We start from the raw sequence: 21,056 nt of genomic DNA, 5'->3' as shown, positions 1-21,056 counted from the left end.
CATATACTTGCAATTTTAAAGAGCAACATTTGTGCCAGATCCTATTAATCATTTGTTATAATTGCTACTTTATCCATATTGAGAGTGCAGAAGAGTAAAAAAAAAAAAAAAGCTGCTAATTTTGTTGTAAACTTGACTTTTCTGAAGATTTCTAGGACTTGGTGTTTCTCTGCAAGAGCTGAAGGAAGACCATCAGTAAAGAATCTATTTCTTCAGAAGTACTGGAAACCTTGGGCCTATTTCTTTAGAAAAGCTTGAAAGTTTCTTAAAAAAATATGATTCCCTTGATGCTAAGATATAAAACCTTAACCAAGTCTCAGATGTCTTATCCTATTTGAGAAGCAGATTTATAGAGGAGTAGTTCTCAAACCACCATGCATAAGGGATACTCACTCTTCAGTTCTGGCACCACCTGTGCCCCTCATGCTCTGTGAAGAACACTTCCCAAATGCCCTTTTTGCCATATATGCTTTAACAGTTTATATACACTGGTCAGAAAACAGTTTGCTGGTAAGATGATATTTAAAGAAAAATATCCACTCATCTAGGAGTCAACCTGTAAGACTTTTTTTTTTTTTTTTTTTTTTAATGATAGTCATACAGAGAGAGAGAGAGAGAAAGAGAGGCAGAGACATAGGCAGAGGGAGAAGCAGGCTCCATGCACCAGGAGCCTGACGTGGAATTCGATCCCGGGTCTCCAGGATCACGCCCTGGGCCAAAGGCAGGTGCCAAACCGCTGCGCCACCCAGAGATCCCCTGTAAAACTTTTAACTACGAATTTAATGTCTCTGATTGATACAGGGCTACTCAGGTTTTCTATTTCACTGTGGGTCACTTTGGGTAAGTTGTATGTTTTAAAGGCATTTCCCATCTAAGTTGTTAAATCTATTGGAATAAAATACGAATCTGTCCTCATCTTCTCTATGTCTACAGGATGTGTGGTGATGTCCGCCCTTTCATTTCCAAATGTGGATCGTGTCTTCTCTATTCCTCTTGATCTGTCTACCTAGAGACGCATCAGCTAGAAAAAAAATGTTAGTGCCAGCTCTCTCCACTGCCTGTCCTCAGTTTTACTGATTTGTGCTGTTACTTCATTCTTTCAATTTACTTTAAGTTTAGTGGGCCCATCATTTTCTAGCTTAAGGTAGAAATTGAGATTTTAATTTCAAACCTTTCTGCCTTTTTGTATAAAGATTTAAGGGTATACATCACCAAGCAAGCATGGCGGTAACTGTGTCCAGCAAATCTTGGCAAGTCTTATTCTCATTGTTTAGTTCAAATTATCTTTACTTTCCTTTGTGATATCTTTTTTGACACGTCATTCAACTTCCAAATATCTGAAGATTTTCCAGATATTCTACAATTCCAGATTCTGTGATCAGAGAATCTACTCTGATGATATCCATCCTCTAGACCTTTAAGGAGATGTGTGTGATGTGGCCCATGGCCCTTCTCCTGGATGGCACCTGTACCGGAGAACGTGCATATTTTCCAGTGCTTGGACAGAGGTCTGTGGTGCCAATCTTTTATATTAGTAACTGAATTTTTTTTAGAAATAACATACTATGTCTGCAGTTTTCTTTGTGGGTTTTTAATTATCAATCTTACCTGTAATTTTAATGTCAGTTATAACTTATTGATTACTGATCAATGGTTATTCAAAGCTCCAACTAGAATCGTGGATTTGCTGCTTTCCTGCTTTGGTTCTAGCAATTGTTCTCTGTGTACTCTGAACTCTATCAGGCACATATACATTCAGGATGGTTTATGTCCTTCTGGTGACCTGACCACTCATCATTCTGAAATGTCTCTCTTGGGCAGCCTGGGTGGCTCAGCGGTTTAGCACCACCCTTGGCGCAGGGTGGGATCCTGGGGTCCCGGGATCGAGGCCCACACATCGGGCTCTCTGCATGGAGCCTGCTTCTTCCTCTGCCCGTGTCTCTGCCTCTCTGTCTCTGTGTCTCTCATGAATAAATAAATAAATAAAATCTTTTAAAAAAATGAAAATGAAATGTCCTTCTTTCACCTCTGGCAACACTCATGTCTCAAAGTCCATTTTCTGATTAGGACCAGGGCCACCCTAGCTCTCTTACAACTAGTAGTTGCATGAACCCTCTCTTGGATCCAACCTTTATCTTTGTATTTATAGTGCATCCCTGTGGATGGCATGGCGTTTGGTCTTGCCTTTAATCCAGCCAGATATAATCTTATAAAAAAATAAATTAACTTAGAATGTGGGGCATTCTAGAGAATAACTGGTCTGGACTCATCAAAGAGTCAGTGCACACTACTGAATGAATGAAAACTCAAGTCCTACACTGCGAGGAAGTATTTACAGAATACACACTGATAAAGGCCATTCATCTAAAATATAAAAAGAATTCCTTCTAAAAGTATGAAAACAACCATATGTAGAAGTGGACAAAAGAGGGGCACCTGGGTGGCTCAGTTGGCTGAGTATCTGACTTTTGATCTCACCTCAGGCCTTGATCTTCAGGTCGTGAATTTAGGTCCCACATTGGGCTCCATGCTGAGTGTGGAGCCTACTTAAAAAAAAAAAAAAAGGGAGGCAAAGATATGGACGTGGACACCCTAACCAAAGACGGTACACAGATGGCCAATAAGTAGATGAAAAGATACTCCACATCATATGTCATTAAGGAATTGCAAATTAAAACAACAATGAGACACCACTGCGCACCTAATTAGAAGGGCTAAAATCCAAACACTAGCCACAACAAATGCTTAGCAGGATGGAGAGCACTGGGAACTCACATTCATTGCTGCTGGGAAGGCAAACTGACATGGCCCTTTTGGAGGACAGTTTGGCAGTTGCTTAGAAAGCTACACATATCATCTGATCTAGCAATGCACTCCTAGTAGTTACCCAAATTAGATAAACCTTATGTCTATCCAAAAACCTAAACACAAAACGTTATAACAGCATTATTCACAATAGCCAAAAACCCAGAAGCAACCAAGATGTCCCCCAATAGGGGTCCATCCAGACAATGAAGTGTTACTCAGTGGCAAAGAAGTAAGTCATCAAGACACAAAAACACAGGAGGGAACCTTAAATGTGTACCCCTGGCTGAAAAAAAGACAATGTGAGAAGGGCCACAGACTGTAGGATCCCAGCCAACTTTGTGGCACTCTGGGAAAGCCACAACTGCAGAGACTGTGAGTGTCCCTGGCTGCTGGGGGGGCAGGGGAGGGAGGTCTAGAGCGATAAAGGGGAGAGCACAGGATCTCAGGGCAGTCAAAGTGCCCCATATGACACCGTGATGGTGTCATATGCATCTGGCATCTGACAAAACCCACAGAGTGTGCAGCGCAAGAGCAGGTCCACACGGAACAGTACTGATCAGGAAGTATGGCAAGCGCCTGTGCCGATGCCAGTGAGGGTGGGGGAGGGACAGAGTGCATGGGACACTCAGTACCTCCCAATGTTTCTATAACTAAAACTGCTCCAAAAACTAAAGTCTATTGATAATGATAATTTTTTTTAAAGACCCATGAATAGGGATGCCTGGGGGGCTCAGTGGGGTTAAGTGTTTGACTTGGATTCTGCTCAGGTTGTGATCTCAGGGTCATGGGATCAAGCCCTGTGTCGGCTCTGTGCTCAGCACCGAGTCTGCTTGGGATTCTCCTTCTCCTTCTTTCCCCCACTCCCCACCCCCATCCATTCTAAAATAAATAAATAAAATATTTAAATAAAAACTAAAAAAATAAGGGAGGGACTGGGTGGCACAATCAGTTAAAGCATCTGGCTCTTGCTTTGGGCTCAGGTCATGATCTCATGGTTTGTGTGATCAAGCCCCACGTTGGGCTCCGTGCTTTTGAAATTCTGAAATACTATTGACAGATATTTAAAAAGAGCATAGTTTTGTAGACTGAACGTTATAAAGATGCTGAATCTTCCCCACCATTAATTAACTGGTTTACAAGTTGATTCACTAATTATTTTTTTTTTAAGATTTTACTTATTTATTTGACGTGGGGGCGAGAGAGAGAGAGAGCAAGCGAGCACAAACATGAGCAGGGGCAGAGAGAGAAGCATCCACTGAGCAGGGAGCCCGATGCAGGACTCTATCCCAGGACCCTTAAGATCATGACCTGAGCCAAGGGCAGATGCTTCACCGACTGAGACACCAGGTGCCCCTGAGTTACTACTTTACTGGAAGATCCAAGAACAGCCAAGAAGAACTGAAGAACAAAAAAGAGGAACTTGCTTTCCTGAATACGAAGACTCACTGGAAACCAATACTCGTTAACACAGGTTCCTGGCACACAGAGGCAGAGCCACGGAACAGAATACAGTGCTCAGAAACAGGCCCACGCACTGTAGAAATCGGATTTTGTTCAGAGTTGGCATTAGACGGGAACAGAACAGGTAGGTGTCCGTTACATGAGGGATAAAAAACACAGTATGAACCCTACCTAACAGTATGTACAAAATCCATTTCAGGTAGGTTAAAGACCTAAATGTAATAGACAAAAATACAATCCTTTTGGAAGAACAAAGTGGAATACCTTTCTCCAAGATGGCACAAGGGAAATCTTCTTAAAGAGGATACAAAATGTCCACCCCACAAAGGAAGACTGACCGGGATGACCACGTGAAAATGAAGAACTCCGGTCCGCTAGGGGCGCCATTAAGAGAACAGAAACAAACCAAGAAACCAAGCCATAAATTAAAAGCGGACACTTGTAACTCATAAAAATGATAAAGTGTTGCTGTCCAGAATACAAAGAATTCTCTGAAATCCATAAGAAGATGACACACCAACCCAAGTGAAAAATGGAGAGTGTGACTTCAAGATGAGGAAGCCTAGACAGCCAACAACAGATCAGAAGGTGCTCAATGTCACGGCCACTGGGGAGACCTGTGTTACCCCCCACAGTGGGCAGAAAAAGCAAGTCCTGACCACAGGGCTGGGGACAAAAACGGCAGTTTAGGACAGAACAACGGGAACCACCTGGACATGCGCCTGCACAGGAGGCACCAAGCAGCTCCTCAGACGTCCCCACACCCGGCAGTGGGGCTGAGGGGAGGCAGAGGCACCAAAGTCGCAGGGACCGGTCTTCAGTGCAGAATAGGGAGCGGGTGCAGCAGGCACAGAAGGATCCCAACCCCATCAACAGAAAGCACCTGACCCCCAACACGCCTGGACAGCCACACGAAAGTGGAGATGCCATAAAGGAAGGAAAGTAACGCTATACTGGAATCTGCTGTGCTGGTGACCCTGGCAGGGAAGAGGGAGACTGTTCTGTGGGCCCAGGGGCTCCCAAGGTGCATCTTCTCACCCGGCTGGCGGTTACGTGGCACCAAATGCTGCACACCTCCAGGCACCGCCTTGCACACCGGGTACGAGAGGGACTTACCACGCACGGCCCAGAAGACGGCGGGAGGGGGTGGCCGACCCCTGGCGTCCACCCACCATCTTGGGTAAAGGAGCTGCGGGCGGCCGGCAGCGTGGCCATGGTGGGGGCAGAGCCCAGGCTGCGTCTGCAGGCGGCCTGTGCCAGCTCGCTGGAATCTGCACCATTTTCTTCTCTCGGGAAATCGCTGATTCTCAAAGAAAGACTAACTGAACTGAGAAACCTGATCACTGGGCGACACACACAGCAGAAGCGTGAGCAAGTCCTGCCTCCGGCAGGAAAAACACACCACCAGCACCACACAGCGGCCTCCAGGCAGTCGTTCCCCGGCCATGTTGGTGCCAGAAACAGCCCGCCTGCCTGTTCCCAGCCCCCATCGCTGAGTGGGCGGTGATCCCATGACTCCCTGCCTCACTGCTGGCCCATTGCACCTATCCAGCCTCACTGCACTGGGGTCTGCAGAAGCGGAGTGCACAGCAACGCAGCCATGGGCAAACGGGGCCTGCGGTCAACCACCAACACTGACACATCTTTAGGCAGCAAGAGAAGTGGGTTGGGTTCACACGAACGTTTGATGGTGCACCTACCTTGTTGAAGACCCAGATCTCCCCGTTCACGGTTGGCCTGGGCACCCCGTGGCCGTTGTAGTGGAAGAGAACCCGCTCCTCCTTGGCATTTCGGCGTAAGGATGTACAAAGCTTCTTCACTTCGTCCACAGTGGGGTCAAGGCTCTGCTTGTACCGGGCCTGTTGCGGGAGAAGAAATTAAGAAACTCACCGTGGATTCATGGGACTACCTGGAATATGTACCCCATTCCTCACTCTGAGTTTGCGCTGAACAGCTGTGTGACCCTGGACAAGTGACCCCGAATTTCTCCATCTCTAAACCTGGGATAATGACTCCTTCAGAGGTGGCTGTGGAAATTCATCCATCCAACAAATATTCCTAGAGAAGATCACATGAGATGAATGAGTGAAGCCTGCCACACGGCCACACTGAGCAAGAGGTACCACCACTGTGATAACAAAAGTTTTTCTCAGAAACACTGAATCCTCTGGAAGAAACCCTCTGGAGTGTGGAAAAGATAATTTGTTTAAATGTGGGGAGCGCAGTCCCATGCCAGCCAGAGGAAGGAAGCCACCAGCCCCCTCTGCGTCACCACGCTGGCCTGGCTCTGCCCCACCGGCTCCTGCCTGGACTCCTGCCGACAGATGGAAGGATTCACTGAAGAAGCAGGACCCAGAACTACCTTAGAAATATCAACAGTCTGTATGCACACGGACAGTAAGTGGTTAGAGGATGTAAACAGAAGAATACCCATTTCTTAAGCAACAGAGATTAAGGACACAGGAGTGAATGTAACACAGAGCATAAAACATCCAGACATGGAAAAATTTAAAAAAATCTCCCAGAAAATGCAAAGGAGACTTCAAAATGGAAAGATGTTCCCATCCAGGTATGTACATCAACATTCTTTCCTTAAGTAAGCTCTACACCCAACGTGGCACCTGAACTCATGGCCCCAAGACCAAGGGTTGCACAAACCAGTGAGCCAGCTGGGTGCCCTCGCACCAACATTCTTAAGAGGTCTGTTCTCCCTGAGTTAACTGACAAATCCAGTGTGTTGCTCATAAATGTAACTACATGCTTTCTGATGCACCAGAGCACCTGCTACAGAAGTTCACGTGGAGACACAGCCATGCAAGAAGGGACAGAGTAAACAAGGAAGGCCATGAGGGCTCAGCCTTCCTCCACCCCCACACCTCCTCTAGGACCTGTCTCATTGAAATGGGGAGGTCCAGGGACGTGGCCACCCCACAAGGTCCACAGACCCAAACACATGTTTCCTGGCTTCCTGATTTTATTTCATCAAAACCTGTTCTGGCTTCCAGCTGACCTGAGCACGGAGGGCAGCCGTGCACGGAGGCCAGGCTGCCAGGTGAGGGGCACGTGGGGCTCATCAGAGGAATCTATATTTGCTTCAGAGGTAGGTTCCCAGTAAAAATAACCAGAAAAGTAAATCTATAATCATCATGGATGATGCAGTGGAAGTGACACGTATAGAAGTACTGAAGCCACACCAGGAAATCAATAAAAATGCCCCAAATTGATAAATCAAAAAGTGACATAAACATATTCTGTTAAAATAGAGCCACATCTACTAGAGAAACACAGCTAAAAGGGTTTGTCTTTAGGTGCGGATTATGTTCTAATTTTTTTTAAATAATGTACATGTTTATTACCTGGATGAACTTTTAAAACTTTCTTTAAAAAGCTAGATAAAAGCTGCACCTGGGTAGCTCAGTGGTTGAACATCTGCCTTTGGCTCAGGGTGTAATCCCGGGGTCCTGGGATCGAGTCCTGTATCGACCCCCTCAGGGAGCCTGCTTCTCCCTCTGCCTCTCTGTGTCTCTCATGAATAAGTAAATAAAATCTTTTAAAAAATAATAAAAGGCTAGATAAAAAATAAACACAGTATAATCATGATGTCACTTGAAGAAAGCAGTGGCAAGAGCGAGGAGCATGCACAACGGCCGAGCTGTGCCGGGGCCATCAGTGCCCACAAGGGGCTTGGTGCTGGCGCTGCCTGCTGAGCAGTGGCTGGCCTGGTGGGTGACAAGCAGAGACAGTGAACAGTCAGAAGGCCCAAAGGCCACCCATGCTTCCGAGGACAAAGGATATCCTGGCCTTTCAAAAGAAAATGCAGAGTGGGACATGAAGAACCAGCAGGGAAACGGGGCCCACCGCACACAGGAGCATCTGCTATCAGCGACCGCACACTGTTGGTGACAGGTTGCATCTTGCCATCCGAGCATTATCAGTGGACGTACCAAATGGAAGCTTTACGATGGTGAAATTCAAAATTAAGTTTTTCCAGATTCCCTACCCACATTTTCTGCAAACTAACTGAAGGGGAGCACCCGGTCCTTCCATAGGACAGTTCTAGAAGCCTGTGCCGAGGCGGCAGGTCAGGGTCTAGTGACGTGGCCTTGCCTCCCCGTGTCTCCTACAAACGGGCCAGAGCCCTACCCGTAATATAAGGGTGCCACAGAGGAGGCTGGAGAGAACACTCACATGTGTGTGAGCTGTCCCAAGCTCCTTGTCACTGGCAAGGCAGCGTGCATTACTGTGACGCTGATGGAGGCTCTGGGCCCCATGGGGCTCTGAAGGGCTGGTCTGCCGGGAGATGGCTGGGGTGAAGCTGGGGCTCGGCACAGAGGAGAGTGCCTCTAAACCCTGTGCTGTGGAAGCCCTGGCTCTGGTGCACAGCTCTTTCTGGACCCTCGGGCAGGACACACCGTCTTTCCTCTCTCTGGCTGACATGTGGTGTTCGTTATGTCTCGCGTGTGTTCAAGAAAGACGGACCCGGTTAACTGTTTGGGTGTCCCACTCAGCTAGCTCTATCTTTACATTCTTCCCACAGCTTCACAATGCGCTCGGTTGCTAGCAACAGGTGCTGAGCGATGATCAGATCTGGTGGTGATGACAACACTCAGTAATGAGATGAGGGAAATGATGAATCCTACCTGATGCTAAAGTGACATGAGTGAGTCTCAGCACAGTTATCATGAAGTGTGTCTGTAGACACCGCTGGGTCTAGGTGGGGCACTTACCTGTTCATAGTGGCTCTTTCCACTCTGCCATCTGGAATTCTGCATATTAAACAGTGGGGGGGGGGGACCACATAGGACAGCATTCCTGATTAGAGGAGTGGTCACTGGTAACAGTGACGAGTCAGTGGCTGATAAATGAAAATCCAGTTCTAGGTAGAGATGAAGATGACTTGGACACACATCCTCCAAAACCACCCCGCACAAGCATGCCGTGAAATCAGAAAGTGACTTAGAAGAGAAGGCCCCAAACCAAACCCAGATTATCAGGGAGCCTCCTAATTTCATGAATCCTCCTACAGTGGCTTTCTTGCTCCTCAGGTACAGAAACCCCAACATATAGAGCTGCTCACAGACAAGGCACCCCGAAAAGGGAATGGGCCACACCAGCTCCCAGCGACAGCAGGCTGTCCCCTCCATGAGGCCCGCACTCACTTCACAGTCCCAGGCTACTAGGCGCCTTTCTCACATGACAAGTGCCTCCCGCTGCCGCCCACGCCTCTCTCCCTTCCGCTGCTCCCTCACTGCTGGCCTCAGTTTGCCCTCCTCCATGTGGCAAATAAACTGGGGTTTGCAAAGCCCCAGCTCCAGAGGAGGACCATCTACTACCTCCAGAGATTAGTCCGAAAGGGGAGTGCTGTTCTCCCAAATCACACACAAGGCCATGGAGGGGACATTCCTCAGAGACATCCATACAATCAGGGATTCATTATTGCTGACCTTGGCTCCACCAAGGTCTTCTCCTGTGGGGTTGCAAAAAAAATGATTTAGCTTCACTCTCCCTCCTACTGCACAGAGGACCATTATGGACTAGCATGAAAGGCACTACAGATGTGAATAATATGCCTCCTGGGACCTTATGGGAATTAATTAATATTTTTAAGGGCTTTGAAATGAGAAGCACTAAATTAAATGTCACCACGCCATGTTTGGTTTGGTTTTCAAACTCCAGTGCCAGATCCAGCTCCACAGTCAGAGGGCTGCGAGCGGCAGAGGAAGCAGCGAGCCCCTTGGGAGACCTCTGACCGTTTAGCGGCCATAAGACACGGCACAACAGTCTCGAAAACACGGCCTATGGTTCCCAGCATTCTGGCTCTAAGCCCAAACTTCAAGACGTGGTCAGGCACATGCGTGGAACGTGTGCAGGACGCAGCAGCAGGAGACCAGGGCTGCCCCTTGGCTGTATGAAGGAAGCCTGGCCTCAGTAATGACTGCTGGCCCTGCAACGAGACTGACAAACTTCTGCGCTAAGGAGGCCAGAGCGGTGCTGCTGCAGCCAGCTTCTGCATTCCCCGGGCAGCCATACTTCTCGGGGCCCTCCTCATGCAAGGACGGATTTCAGGGGCTGGACACACAGAGGCCCTTCCTGGTCACGTGAGGCCACCAGTGCGCCCAAAACATGGAGAGTTGGGATGTGCTCCAGGGTCTTCTCTCCTGGCAGACCCGACAGCGAGGAGGTGTGGGCAGCAGGTGTGGGCACCTGCTTCCTGGGGGTGGTGTCGAGTGAAGACCACCACCGCCTCACCCAGCTGGCATGAGAGTACCAATGATCTTATTTCCACCCTTCCATCCTTCCTCAGCAATGGATGATATCTCCAGCTCAGATTCAAGAAAGGAAATGTCTCAGAGATTTTCTCAGGACTGTCCAGGAGGAACAAACCTAACATTAGAATTCAGGCCAGTTTTGCCTCTTGAAAATATTCCACCATCTGCCTCTTCCCAAGTAGGAAGCAAGTACTTCCAGGGAAATGCTGGGTAGAGAGGAAGGTCAGGTCTGTTCCACAGACACCTGTCCTAGGTGGTAGCCCCGTATGGAAAGCTCCAGGTGCTGGCAGTTCAGGGACTTTATGCTTCCACCCCTCAAAAAGCACTGACTTTTGCTACAGCCCTTTGCATCCCCATTCACACCACCGACGCCAAACCAAGGCAGATACCACCACCACCATGACCACCACCACCGTCCTCACCATCATCCTCACCGTGACCACCACCACCACCCTTACCACCGATATCATCATCATCATCCCCATGAGCACTACCAATACCACCACCACCACCACCACCACCGCCGCCGCCGCCACCGCCACCACCATGTATTTCTTAGATTACCACAACTTCCCAAGTAATCTGCGTCTTACTCTACTCTATCCAAATCTATTCCTCAATACTCAGTCTGTCTCACTTGCTGAAAACCCTTTGATGGCTTCCCACTGACCCTGCAAGCTTTGTAGAATGGCCCATGAATCCTTGCAAAACCTTGTCTCTACAACCTCAGAGAGTCTATGCTCCAACCGCAGGCAAGTATCTTTCAGGTCTATGCTCTTACCTACCTTCTAGCCCCTCGGCCAGACCCTCTTCCTACTTGTCCTCTATCCTCAATTCCAAGTCTTGCCTGGACATTTCCTCTTCCTTCTTCAAGTATCAGGTTGACTGTCATTTCTCCAGAACTTACTCTCTGGTAGCCCCAGAAACTGAATTAGGTACCCAAGACCAAACGCTCCCCTAGAACGTCGAGCTCCCCTACTAAGGCATTTACGAACCTGGATGGAACAAAACTCGTTACCCATCTGTCGGCCCTCCCTCCCCTTTCTCCTGCCCTGACTGAAGTCCCGTGAAGGCAGGGATCACAATTTCCCTGGTCATTATGGCCACACTGGGTAAGTGCAATGCCTGGCAGATAGGTGGCACTCGATAAATACCTGTGTAGGAACAAATGATGAATCAAGACATCCTACTAGAGTTTGCAAGCCCAGTGAGCTTCTCCAAAAAGAGCTGTTATGTTATAGTACTGGAGTTTCAGACTATTTGCTTAAGATTTTGAAAAATCCAGTTCTGCTGGGAATGGAGGGCAGTGCTAAAGCAAGCACTTTTGCTACAGCACCTACTAGGTCCTGTGGCAAATGATTTCCTGTGGCTCTAAACAAGCTCAGGGCAGATGCTGGGGGCAACGTGAGCACCCACGGACACAACCAGCTAATGTACCACAGGAGACGCAGACACAGCTGACGCTCTCTGTAAGCAGGCTCTCCTGGGTAGGCAGACAGGTGACCCTCCCAAGAGCCAAGCTGTCTGGTGTGAAAAACCAAGGAGCGCTGTCTGCAAGAAGAGACAGAAGGAAAGATTTACTTTGTCACTGCCAAATGTATGTGTCTTTCAAGGTTTGTAACAGCATGAAAAGTAATGAAAAGACATTTCCTTTCTCAGGACAGCTCCTTGGAGACAAGGGGATAGAAGAGCAGTAGCGTACCTGGCCTGGCACCTGCTTTTGGACTACCGGGGATCCTCCCTGTGGCAAAGACTAAGGAAAAGAGTAAACACTGGGCAGAAAGAGTGGGGTGGGTGCTGTCTGGCCAAGTCCCACTCCTCTCCCTTGGCTGGAGGACCAGTGTGAGGAACAGCACAGCACCCCACACGGGCAGACATGTGGGTGTGCGGATGGCCCTCTGCACATATAAGGTCATGAGCTTCTCCTTTTCAAGCCATTCCAACATGTCGCTGCTGTTCTCAGACTGTCCTGTAGAGTCACAGGTCTTCAAGGTCAAATGCTCGGCAGTTCCTGCCACCAGCCAGGTCTCTGGTGACCCACGCGGCCTCTCAAACTCCTGAAAGCCAATCCTCATCCTGCCTTCACGTGGCTCTCCTCCCCTGCCTCCTCCATCAGACTGTTTCGCCTGCTGTCTCTCACCTCTCTCCCTAGTCCAGCCTCCTCCCTCAAACTTCAGGCAAGGCTGTGACTCAGCCTTTCTCTCACACTGCATGCTTCCCCCCACCATCCTGGGTGGCACCTTCAAGCACAAACCCACGATGGAATTCCTTGCCTTGCTCCACACAGGCCCACTCTCTGGGCTCCCTACCTTAATCTCTGCATCAGTGGTTCTCAGTCACCCAGACCGCACACCTCAAGCCCATCCATCACTCTGCTCTCCCTCTCAGGTCCCCACCATCCGGGGGGCTCCAGGCCTGGCTCAGTGTACCTTTGGCATTGTCACTCACAGCATGGCTGTCCTGCCTCTGCCTTGATCTGGGGTCAAATGCCCCAGCTGTCCTCAGGCTTCCAGACCAGCCAGACTCCATGTCTGTCCAGTCTGGGAGAGCTTTCCTTCCCAAGCACATGATCAGGCCACTTGCCGTCTAAAAGCAAATCCTTAGTAGGGATGTTTGCTGCCCCCAGGAACAGGGCCATGCCTGGGCAGGACGCACACCCCCTTGGCCCCACGCCCCCACCTGCCTCTGCAGGTCTGGCTACTTGGTGCCCCATCATGATTTGGGACCTCTGCTCACACGTTCCTCCACCTGCGCTGCCCTGTCTGCCTGACCAAGCCAGAGCAAGCTCCTGCCTCCTCCCACTGCTCCTTGCAGCTCTCCTTGGCCTACAGATGCCACTTCTCAACTTCTCCACGTGAACTATATGAGATCAGGCCCCCTCCATACAGGCCTGCTTCGCCTTCCAGACAACAAGCTGATGAGGACAGAAGCCTCCAAAGTTCCCTGAGTCCCAATCTCTGGATGCACCAGAGTCACAAGATGAGCAGGGGCCATACATTCACGGGTGTATGCCTAAATGACACTGACTTTATTAACAAATGGTTTACACATCATTTACTTGAAATTGACTGCAGGAGAGCTGTGCTCTCCCAACATAACCTTGCAGGGCCCAGCCTGGACCGCAGAGCTAGTCTGTCAGTGGGAAGGCTGCAGGGCAGGTAGGCTGCTACACAGCACAAATCCAATGTTCCAATCTGGCTGCATATTTTCTTCTTTCACTATTTTCGTTATTTCATAGTAAGATGCTATCTGTGTCATTTTTTTCCTGATGTCATTATAATATTGGCTTTCCCCCAAAATCCCTTAATTAAAAAAAAAATCAAAAACAAAAACAAAAGAAAGCTACCACTTATCTTATGAGTTTAAATGGAACACCTGAGTCCTAGAAGTATAAACAGGAGGCGAGAAGCAGTGTCTCAGCCAATAACCCTCCTTGAGAGTCTATACCGCCCGGAAGGACTCACTCCCAGGGACTCAAGCTGATTGCAACGCAGTGCTGGCTCTTAGCACCACACACGGACACAGCCGCAGTTTTGTACCTGATGTAACCAGTATCCTCTGCAAACTTGTCACCAAAAGACAGATCTTAGACTAATTAAAACCATCTCACAAAAACAAAACAAAACAAAAACAAGGGAGCCGGAGCCCATGTCAGGGTGGAAAGCACCATTGTCCTGAACCCCCGGCCCGGCCAGGCTCTGTTCTTCACTCCCTGGAGGTGCACCCGTCCAAGCTGAGCTCTGGTCGCCTGCGTGTGCACAGGGGAGGTCAGTTGTTTCTCAGAAGCAGAAAAGGTGAACTTCAGAAGAAGTCCAGAAACACAGAAGTCACAGACCAGCTAGTTCTTTTTCATATTACTCTGAAATTTTAGCCCATCTTCCAGGCTAACACAAATGGAATTCAGGAGGTGATTCACTGTCTCATTTAAAATGACTGCTCAGAAGGAGCCGGAGTGGCTCACACAACGGGCCTCCCCGCCTGCCCGGTCAGCACTCTGGGAAAGGGCTGCTCATCTTCATGCCTCACTACACTCTGCCTGCAGACAGATCTGAATGGACTAAGATTCATGTTTGCTTCAATAATCCAGGGTTCCCCTCTACTACTCTACTCTAGTAAATTATCTCTAAGACACATTCTTGGTCTTTTAAAGACTCCCTCCTCTTGATTCACAATGCACTGTCAAAGCTCCGCCAGCTCCGGTTCTAACAATCAGCTCCACCTACTTCACAGAGTGAGCTTAGAAGCTGACACAAGTATTTTCAGGTTTCCCACCCCATAAGTCCCACCAAGGTCTGCCCAGATCAGTGGTGTCTCTGATAAGGCTCTGACTGGCTTGAGACACGTGTCTGCACTGCCCCATAGCAGCCCCCACTAGAGCAAGATCCGGTCACTTTCGGGGGCTGACCATGGGCTGCTCGCTGTCGATGCCATACCGCACACCCAGACAGGTTTTACACACACCCAGTTTCAGTAAGGCTCCTCTGGTGAGTGTCCCCTCTCGTCCTCCCTCTGCACCCAGGCCGTGCCACTCCATGCTGGACAGAAGCTGCAGAGGGGAGGGTCCGCTGGGCCCACGAGTGCCTCCCCTCTACTACAGTTAGGGTCCTCGAGATGGAAGGCTTGAGATTCAGCTCCAGATCAGTGAGTTATCTGCCATTCAACCTGGGAAAGTCTGAGAACCAAACCAAACCTCAACTCCCTCCTCCTGGAACAACTAAAACCATCCTGCACCTGCCCAGTTCATAAGCCGTGCAGACGACATGAGGAAATGCAGGGCAGGGGGCCTGGAAACAGGAAGCAGGAGAGGAGGGCAGAGGTCAGCCCTCATGACGCAGGGGTCGCACCAGCTACCGTCCTGAGCCGTGGTTTGCGCCACTCGCCTACACACACCAGCAGCGTGCATAGCAGGCATCGGGAGCACCCCCGCTTCACACTCAGGGGGCTGAGCCAGCGGGCAAGGTGTGTTTCTAAGCCAGACTCCTCGGTTTTACTGCTCAGTACCCTGCGGACATTAGTGGACACGCGGAGGCCGCTGGTCAGTGTTCTCACCTGTTCGCAAACGGAGGACAAGCAAGAAACAGACATAAGGGCCGCGTCTGGCCATCCCAATGTGACGATCCTGTCTTGGGTGAGCATGGCCTCTGGGCTCTGGCACTCCCCAACAGGCAATCCCCCATCTCAAGAGAGGCAGAAGCCTCAAGAGAGCCTGACAGCTTGTGCCGACTGAGCAGAGAGCCAGGAACTGCACACAGGCCATCAAGGGAACACCGCAGCCAAAACCTCTCACTGCTCCTGCCTCCTGCCAATTTCCAAACACCACATTAGCACTGGAAACACTGCTCCTTCCTGACATTAACGCCAGACCACCTCCGAGCGAGATCAATCACTGCTGGTTACCTGGAACACTCAGTATTTACAAAGCTGCCCTGTGGGGAGGAAAGAGAACCCAGAACTTAATAAGCCAAACAGAGCAGACAGGAGGGTTCGGGGAAGACTAGCCTAGGACCCCAGGACTGGAGCATCCAGGGGACACGGGGATACGGGCAGCCTAGGTCTGCAGCCTGTCCCTGCCACTATAGGCCACGTTATCTCTAACAGTAACAATATGAGTAAGGAAATAAATAAACATTAGCACTCAGAGGCCTCACACTGAGTAGGAAATAGGTATTTGTTCTATGGTTGCCAGACCCAGTCCAGCAAAGCAGTCAACCAGGGCCGTGCCCCCAGGCATGCCTGTCGCCTTGAACCATGTTCGGATTCATCCAAAGAAATGGCCACCAAAGTGACTCAGGACAAAGTGAGAGCTGCCTGATGCTTTGACCACCCAAGTCCATTCTGAGCAAAGCCCCAGTAGGGCTGCCCGCAGGCCCAGCGGCAGCCAGTAGGAGAGCCAGGCTATCAGAGTCCACCGTCTGCTGGTTACAGCCATAAACCCAAACCTTCAGCTGTCACAGAAGCATGCTTGCTGATCTTGTTTATTCACTTTCCAAAGAAATCTCTCATTTTCTATTAGTTTCATGATGTTCATGATGATCCCCTCTGTCAAGCCTAATCCGGTATCCATGTGGAGCATCAGAAATCTGGGAGTGACGTGCGCAGGTGAGCGGCGGGCTCTGCGGCTGCTCCCAAGGCCCCAGTGACCTCCCGGCTGGCGCCCCATGTTTGCGGAGCCCATCTTCCAGGCTTGTGCTCATCTGCTCCACCCCAGTTTCGAGGATGCTGCTTGGGACAGTTTCACTGGCCCTTGGCAAGACGCCCTGGCTCTTCCTCATGGCCGCCCAGAGTCCAGCTGGACTGTGGGGACAGCAGGGGACCTGAGGCATGCACACATGTCAGGGAATCCAGAGGCCCTCACGTGCCTCATCCTCGAACCACTGCTCGAGGCCAGGGTCACACCTCAGGTCACCACACATTGTGCCAACATAAAACTTACAAAACCCTTGCCTCTCTCTGCTTTGTATGTTATTCAGTAATAATTCTCCCTCCCTCCTTCCCTCCTCCCCCCCACTTTTCCCTCTCTCCTCCCCTCCTTCCCTTCTATGCTGAAGGAGCACGAGATAATTACAAGAGCTGGTTTGGTGGTTAAATCCAAAATCAGATGCCAGAGCTTCAAGATGGGGTCTGAGTCCACTTCTGAAACAGAAGGGCTCACATGGTCTCTGCAGACCTGCTTAGAACATGCTGCTCCCAGCAGGGAGTGCTCTGCCTCCGAGGGGTTTTAATGAAGTACCTGAGGTCCCCAGACACAGCAGCAACTGGGGAGGAGGTTCCTGGCACCTCACGTTTAAATGCCCAGTAAGCTGCTAAACACCCATAACTACCCCCACAGCATGTGGAGACACTCTCGCCACAAAGACGAATTAGCTGGCCCAAAAGGTCAACAGTGCCAATTTGGGAAACCCTGACTTCAAGGAAAAACTGCAGTTTTGATTCTAACGAGGACACATTGATTCTAATCTAATAAGGTGGGGAAAAAAAAGGTGGAAAAAAAATGTATATAGAGTATGACCATTTATCTAAGAAAGAAGCAAACAAATGTGCGTGTGTGTATAAACACACGTATTTATATATACATACACTGTGGAAATGTTTATTTATGTGGTTGCTACAGAAGGAAGTGAGACATAGGATGAAGAGGACAGAATGGGGGCGTCTGGGTGGCTCAGTCTATTATGGGTCCACTCTTAATCTCAGCTCAGGTCTTGATCTCAGGATCGTAAGAATTTCAAGCCCCACATTGGGCTCCATGCTGGGTGTGGAGCCTACTTAAAGAAAAGAAAAGAGGGACGCCTGGGTGGCTCAGCCGTTAAACATCTACCTTCCGGCTCAGAGTGTGATGCTGGAGTCCTGGGGATCGAGTCCCATATTGGGCTCCCTGCATGGAGTCTGCTTCTCCCTCTGCCTATGTCTCTGCTTCTCTCTGTGTCTCTCATGAATAAATAAATAAAATCTAGAAAAGAAAAAGAAAAGAAAAGAAAAGAGAAGAGAAGAGAAGAGAAGAGAAAGAAAAGAAAAGAAAAGAAAAGAAAAGAAAAAGAAAAAAGGACAGGAATAGAAACCAAACTCCTTTGAATTTACCTTGTTTTGTGTATTTGACTTGGGATCCACTGAATATTTTATGCAACTATAAAGCAAAATTAAAAAATTTTAAAAACAGTCCTTAAAAACTGTAAGTAAAATGAAACAAATGAACTTAGCTGTACTAATCTATCTGGCTGGCAGTATTACTAGACAGGGAGGAACTCTTCCATGTGACTTAAAGCAGGATGACCTGACTTGACATCTACACCCCAACATCAGAAAGCACTACAAATACCTTGTGAAGTTTTCAGTAAAAACATTGCTGGTAGTGTTGGTGTTGCTTTCTGAAAGTGCTGAGTGTGGTGTGGGATCAAAGAAATGACTAATCATGTTGATGCCTATGAAAAATCCAAATGTTCGGTGTGGGAGAAAGCAGATACAGTTGTAAGACCCATGGGATTAGGTAAAAACCTTGCAGTCCCGAAACTGAATCAGTGAAAGCTCATAATGCATTCTATCTCTAAAAGAGAAGGGGGGGCTGAGTGTGAGCAGTGAGCATCCCTTGGGGCCCAGATTAAGCTCTCTAAATACCATTCCCACTAAAAGAAGCCAGGATTCCTCAGAAACCTGGCTGATTGCAGGCCTAGAGCAGAAAATGGACAAAATGAGTATGGAGCATCCTGCCCAGTCATACCAGATAGGAAAGAAGTGATCAGAGACGCAAGACCTGTATCAAAAAGACCCAGGAGCCACATCAAAGAGGCCTCCACTGGTCCAAGATGAAACAACATGCGCATCAATGGTTAACAGAGGCAACCATGAAGCTTTTACTGCGCATTAACTAGGACAACACACACCCCGTACGGGCTACCTTCAGAGGAGAAGCCCACTCTCACTTTTGAAATCTGCTAAGGAAAGTAAGTATTGATATTGGCTTTCCTAGATGAGCTGTATCTCAAGATACCAATAACTAGGGAGAAGTAATTTCTCGTTATAGAGATATCCCAGTTAACAGACCAGGGGATGGACAGCAGAATTACATTACCATCATTTTGCGATCCAGGTAACAAGCATGAACAGCTGCTAACCGCCCCCCCCCAAAGAATACTATATTCGTCCTAGAGGGAGTGTACACCACCACCCATGAAACACTGTGCCCCAGAGCACCGCTCCAATTGGACCAAATCTGGCGAAGCCTCTAGATTGACCTGGCTCATAGAGGAGAGTCAAGAACTGGTGAGGGAGGCTTGTGTGAGCAAAGTGGAGAGAAGCAATGCACAAAATCTAGGCAGCAAGGTCTCTCTAAAGGAACACATGGCCTGGTTTCTTCAACCAATAAATTACAAGAAAATAGACAAGTGATGCAGGATGAGGGCAGGTAACAACTTGTGGGGTACTCTACGCATCAACAAGGTAGATCAACCCACCACAAAGTACTCACCTTATCTGTATTCCAATTCAAATAAACAAACTCCGCACATTTGTGTGTGCGTGCATGTGTATTTCTGAAATCATGATTATCTGTAGAAATACACTGAAATATTTACAGATGGAATTATATGATGTCTGGAATTTGCTTTAAAATAAGACAGGGGAGTGGGAGGGAGAGGGGAGTGGGTGGCAGCAGAGATGAAAGAGGACTGGGAACACGGTGATAACTATCAAACACAGATGATGGGTAGATGTGGAAATTTTCCATGGTAAAAGTTAAAAAGCACACAAAAACAAATAAAGAGACACACAAGCAAACAGCATTTCAAAATGTTTCCATGATTAAAACGACCTCCCCTAGAATCACTTACATATAACTTAATAGTAAAGTCAAAATTGGCCATTTTTTATTAAGAATTGCTTCTACGAAGCATTTGTCCACGGCGTGGCCAGGCATTTTAAGAAGGTGTCCAGAGGGTAAAAATCTTAAATGTGTTTTTAAGCACAGGTTAGACATACGTATCAATAATCTGAAAGATGGGGATCCCTGGGTGGCGCAGCGGTTTAGCGCCTGCCTTTGGCCCAGGGCGCGATCCTGGAGACCCGGGATCGAATCCCACACATGCTCCCGGTGTGTGGAGCCTGCTTCTCCCTCTGCCTATGTCTCTGCCTCTCTCTCTCTCTCTGTGACTATCATAAATAAATAAAAATTTTTAAAAAAATCTGAAAGATCAACGCATCTGGAAAAAACATGTTTCATGACTGTAACACATATTGCTATGTCTCAGGAAAACCTCAAGTGTTGTTACTTACTTACAAGAAGAAAGCCAAGTGCTAATGTAAGATATCTTCAGCCTACTCTGAACTAGGAAACTGGTCTCCAATTAAGTGTTTGGATTTTTCACTGGGGGGGTCACCGCTTTTTCACATTCCCTAGCTAACCTGACGAAAGCCTCAGGCTGTAGCCAGCACAGGGAATCTTGGTGGCTCACAGGTCACTCTGGCCACACGATCTTCTCTAATTGCATTAGAAAAGCACTAAGGGTCCTGAGCCAGAGGCCAGACTCAGGGAGGAGGCACCCGTACCCTGCCCCACCTGCTCCCTTAGAGGCTGTGGGCTCGGCCTTGGGGAAGACAAGCTGGGGGGGGTGGGGGGGGACACAGTGTCCTCTGCTCCCGCCAGGCAGATCCATGCTTTCTGTGAGTAAATAAACGATTTATTGAGGAGTGAGAAATGCATTCAACTTCTCTAAGAATAACGCTGCCATGGGGAACATGAATAGCAACGTGCTCATCTGCTCACCAGCCTCTGCTGTTTGGGAGCCACAAGAGTATCGAGCAGCCTAGAAAGGTACTCCTGCTCGCAGGTAAAGACTCCAAAATATGAAATAGTCTGATAGTTTAGAAACGTTTCAAGTAACGTTTCTCAGCAAAGTCCCATCCAAATAAAAAATACCACTTTCTAGTACTTAATTATCTTGCAATCCCTCAGAGCTGCAACAGGCCAGCGGCTGTTGCATAAGAGGCCACCCCCAGCCCAGCTCCAGCCCTTAAAGTGTCACTGTG

The 21,056-nt window shown here is 48.7% G+C and overlaps 1 protein-coding gene across 4 annotated transcripts in view; it reads right to left on the bottom strand.

Moving 5' to 3' along the window:
- Nucleotides 1-21,056, bottom strand: part of RPTOR (regulatory associated protein of MTOR complex 1) — a 333,077-nt gene that overhangs the window by 190,307 nt on the left and 121,714 nt on the right. For all 4 annotated transcript variants that reach the window (XM_072781924.1, XM_072781925.1, XM_072781923.1 and 1 more), the window contains exon 4: nucleotides 5,970-6,128. In XM_072781924.1, the coding sequence (XP_072638025.1) occupies nucleotides 5,970-6,128 (159 nt within the window). The remainder of the gene's footprint in view (nucleotides 1-5,969; nucleotides 6,129-21,056) is intronic.

This window comes from Canis lupus, chromosome 16 (genome assembly GCF_048164855.1).
Source record: "Canis lupus baileyi chromosome 16, mCanLup2.hap1, whole genome shotgun sequence".
Classification (NCBI taxonomy): Eukaryota; Metazoa; Chordata; class Mammalia; order Carnivora; family Canidae; genus Canis; species Canis lupus.
The sequence above is the reverse complement of the archived record's forward strand: the minus strand, read 5'-3'. Positions and strand labels throughout refer to the sequence as shown.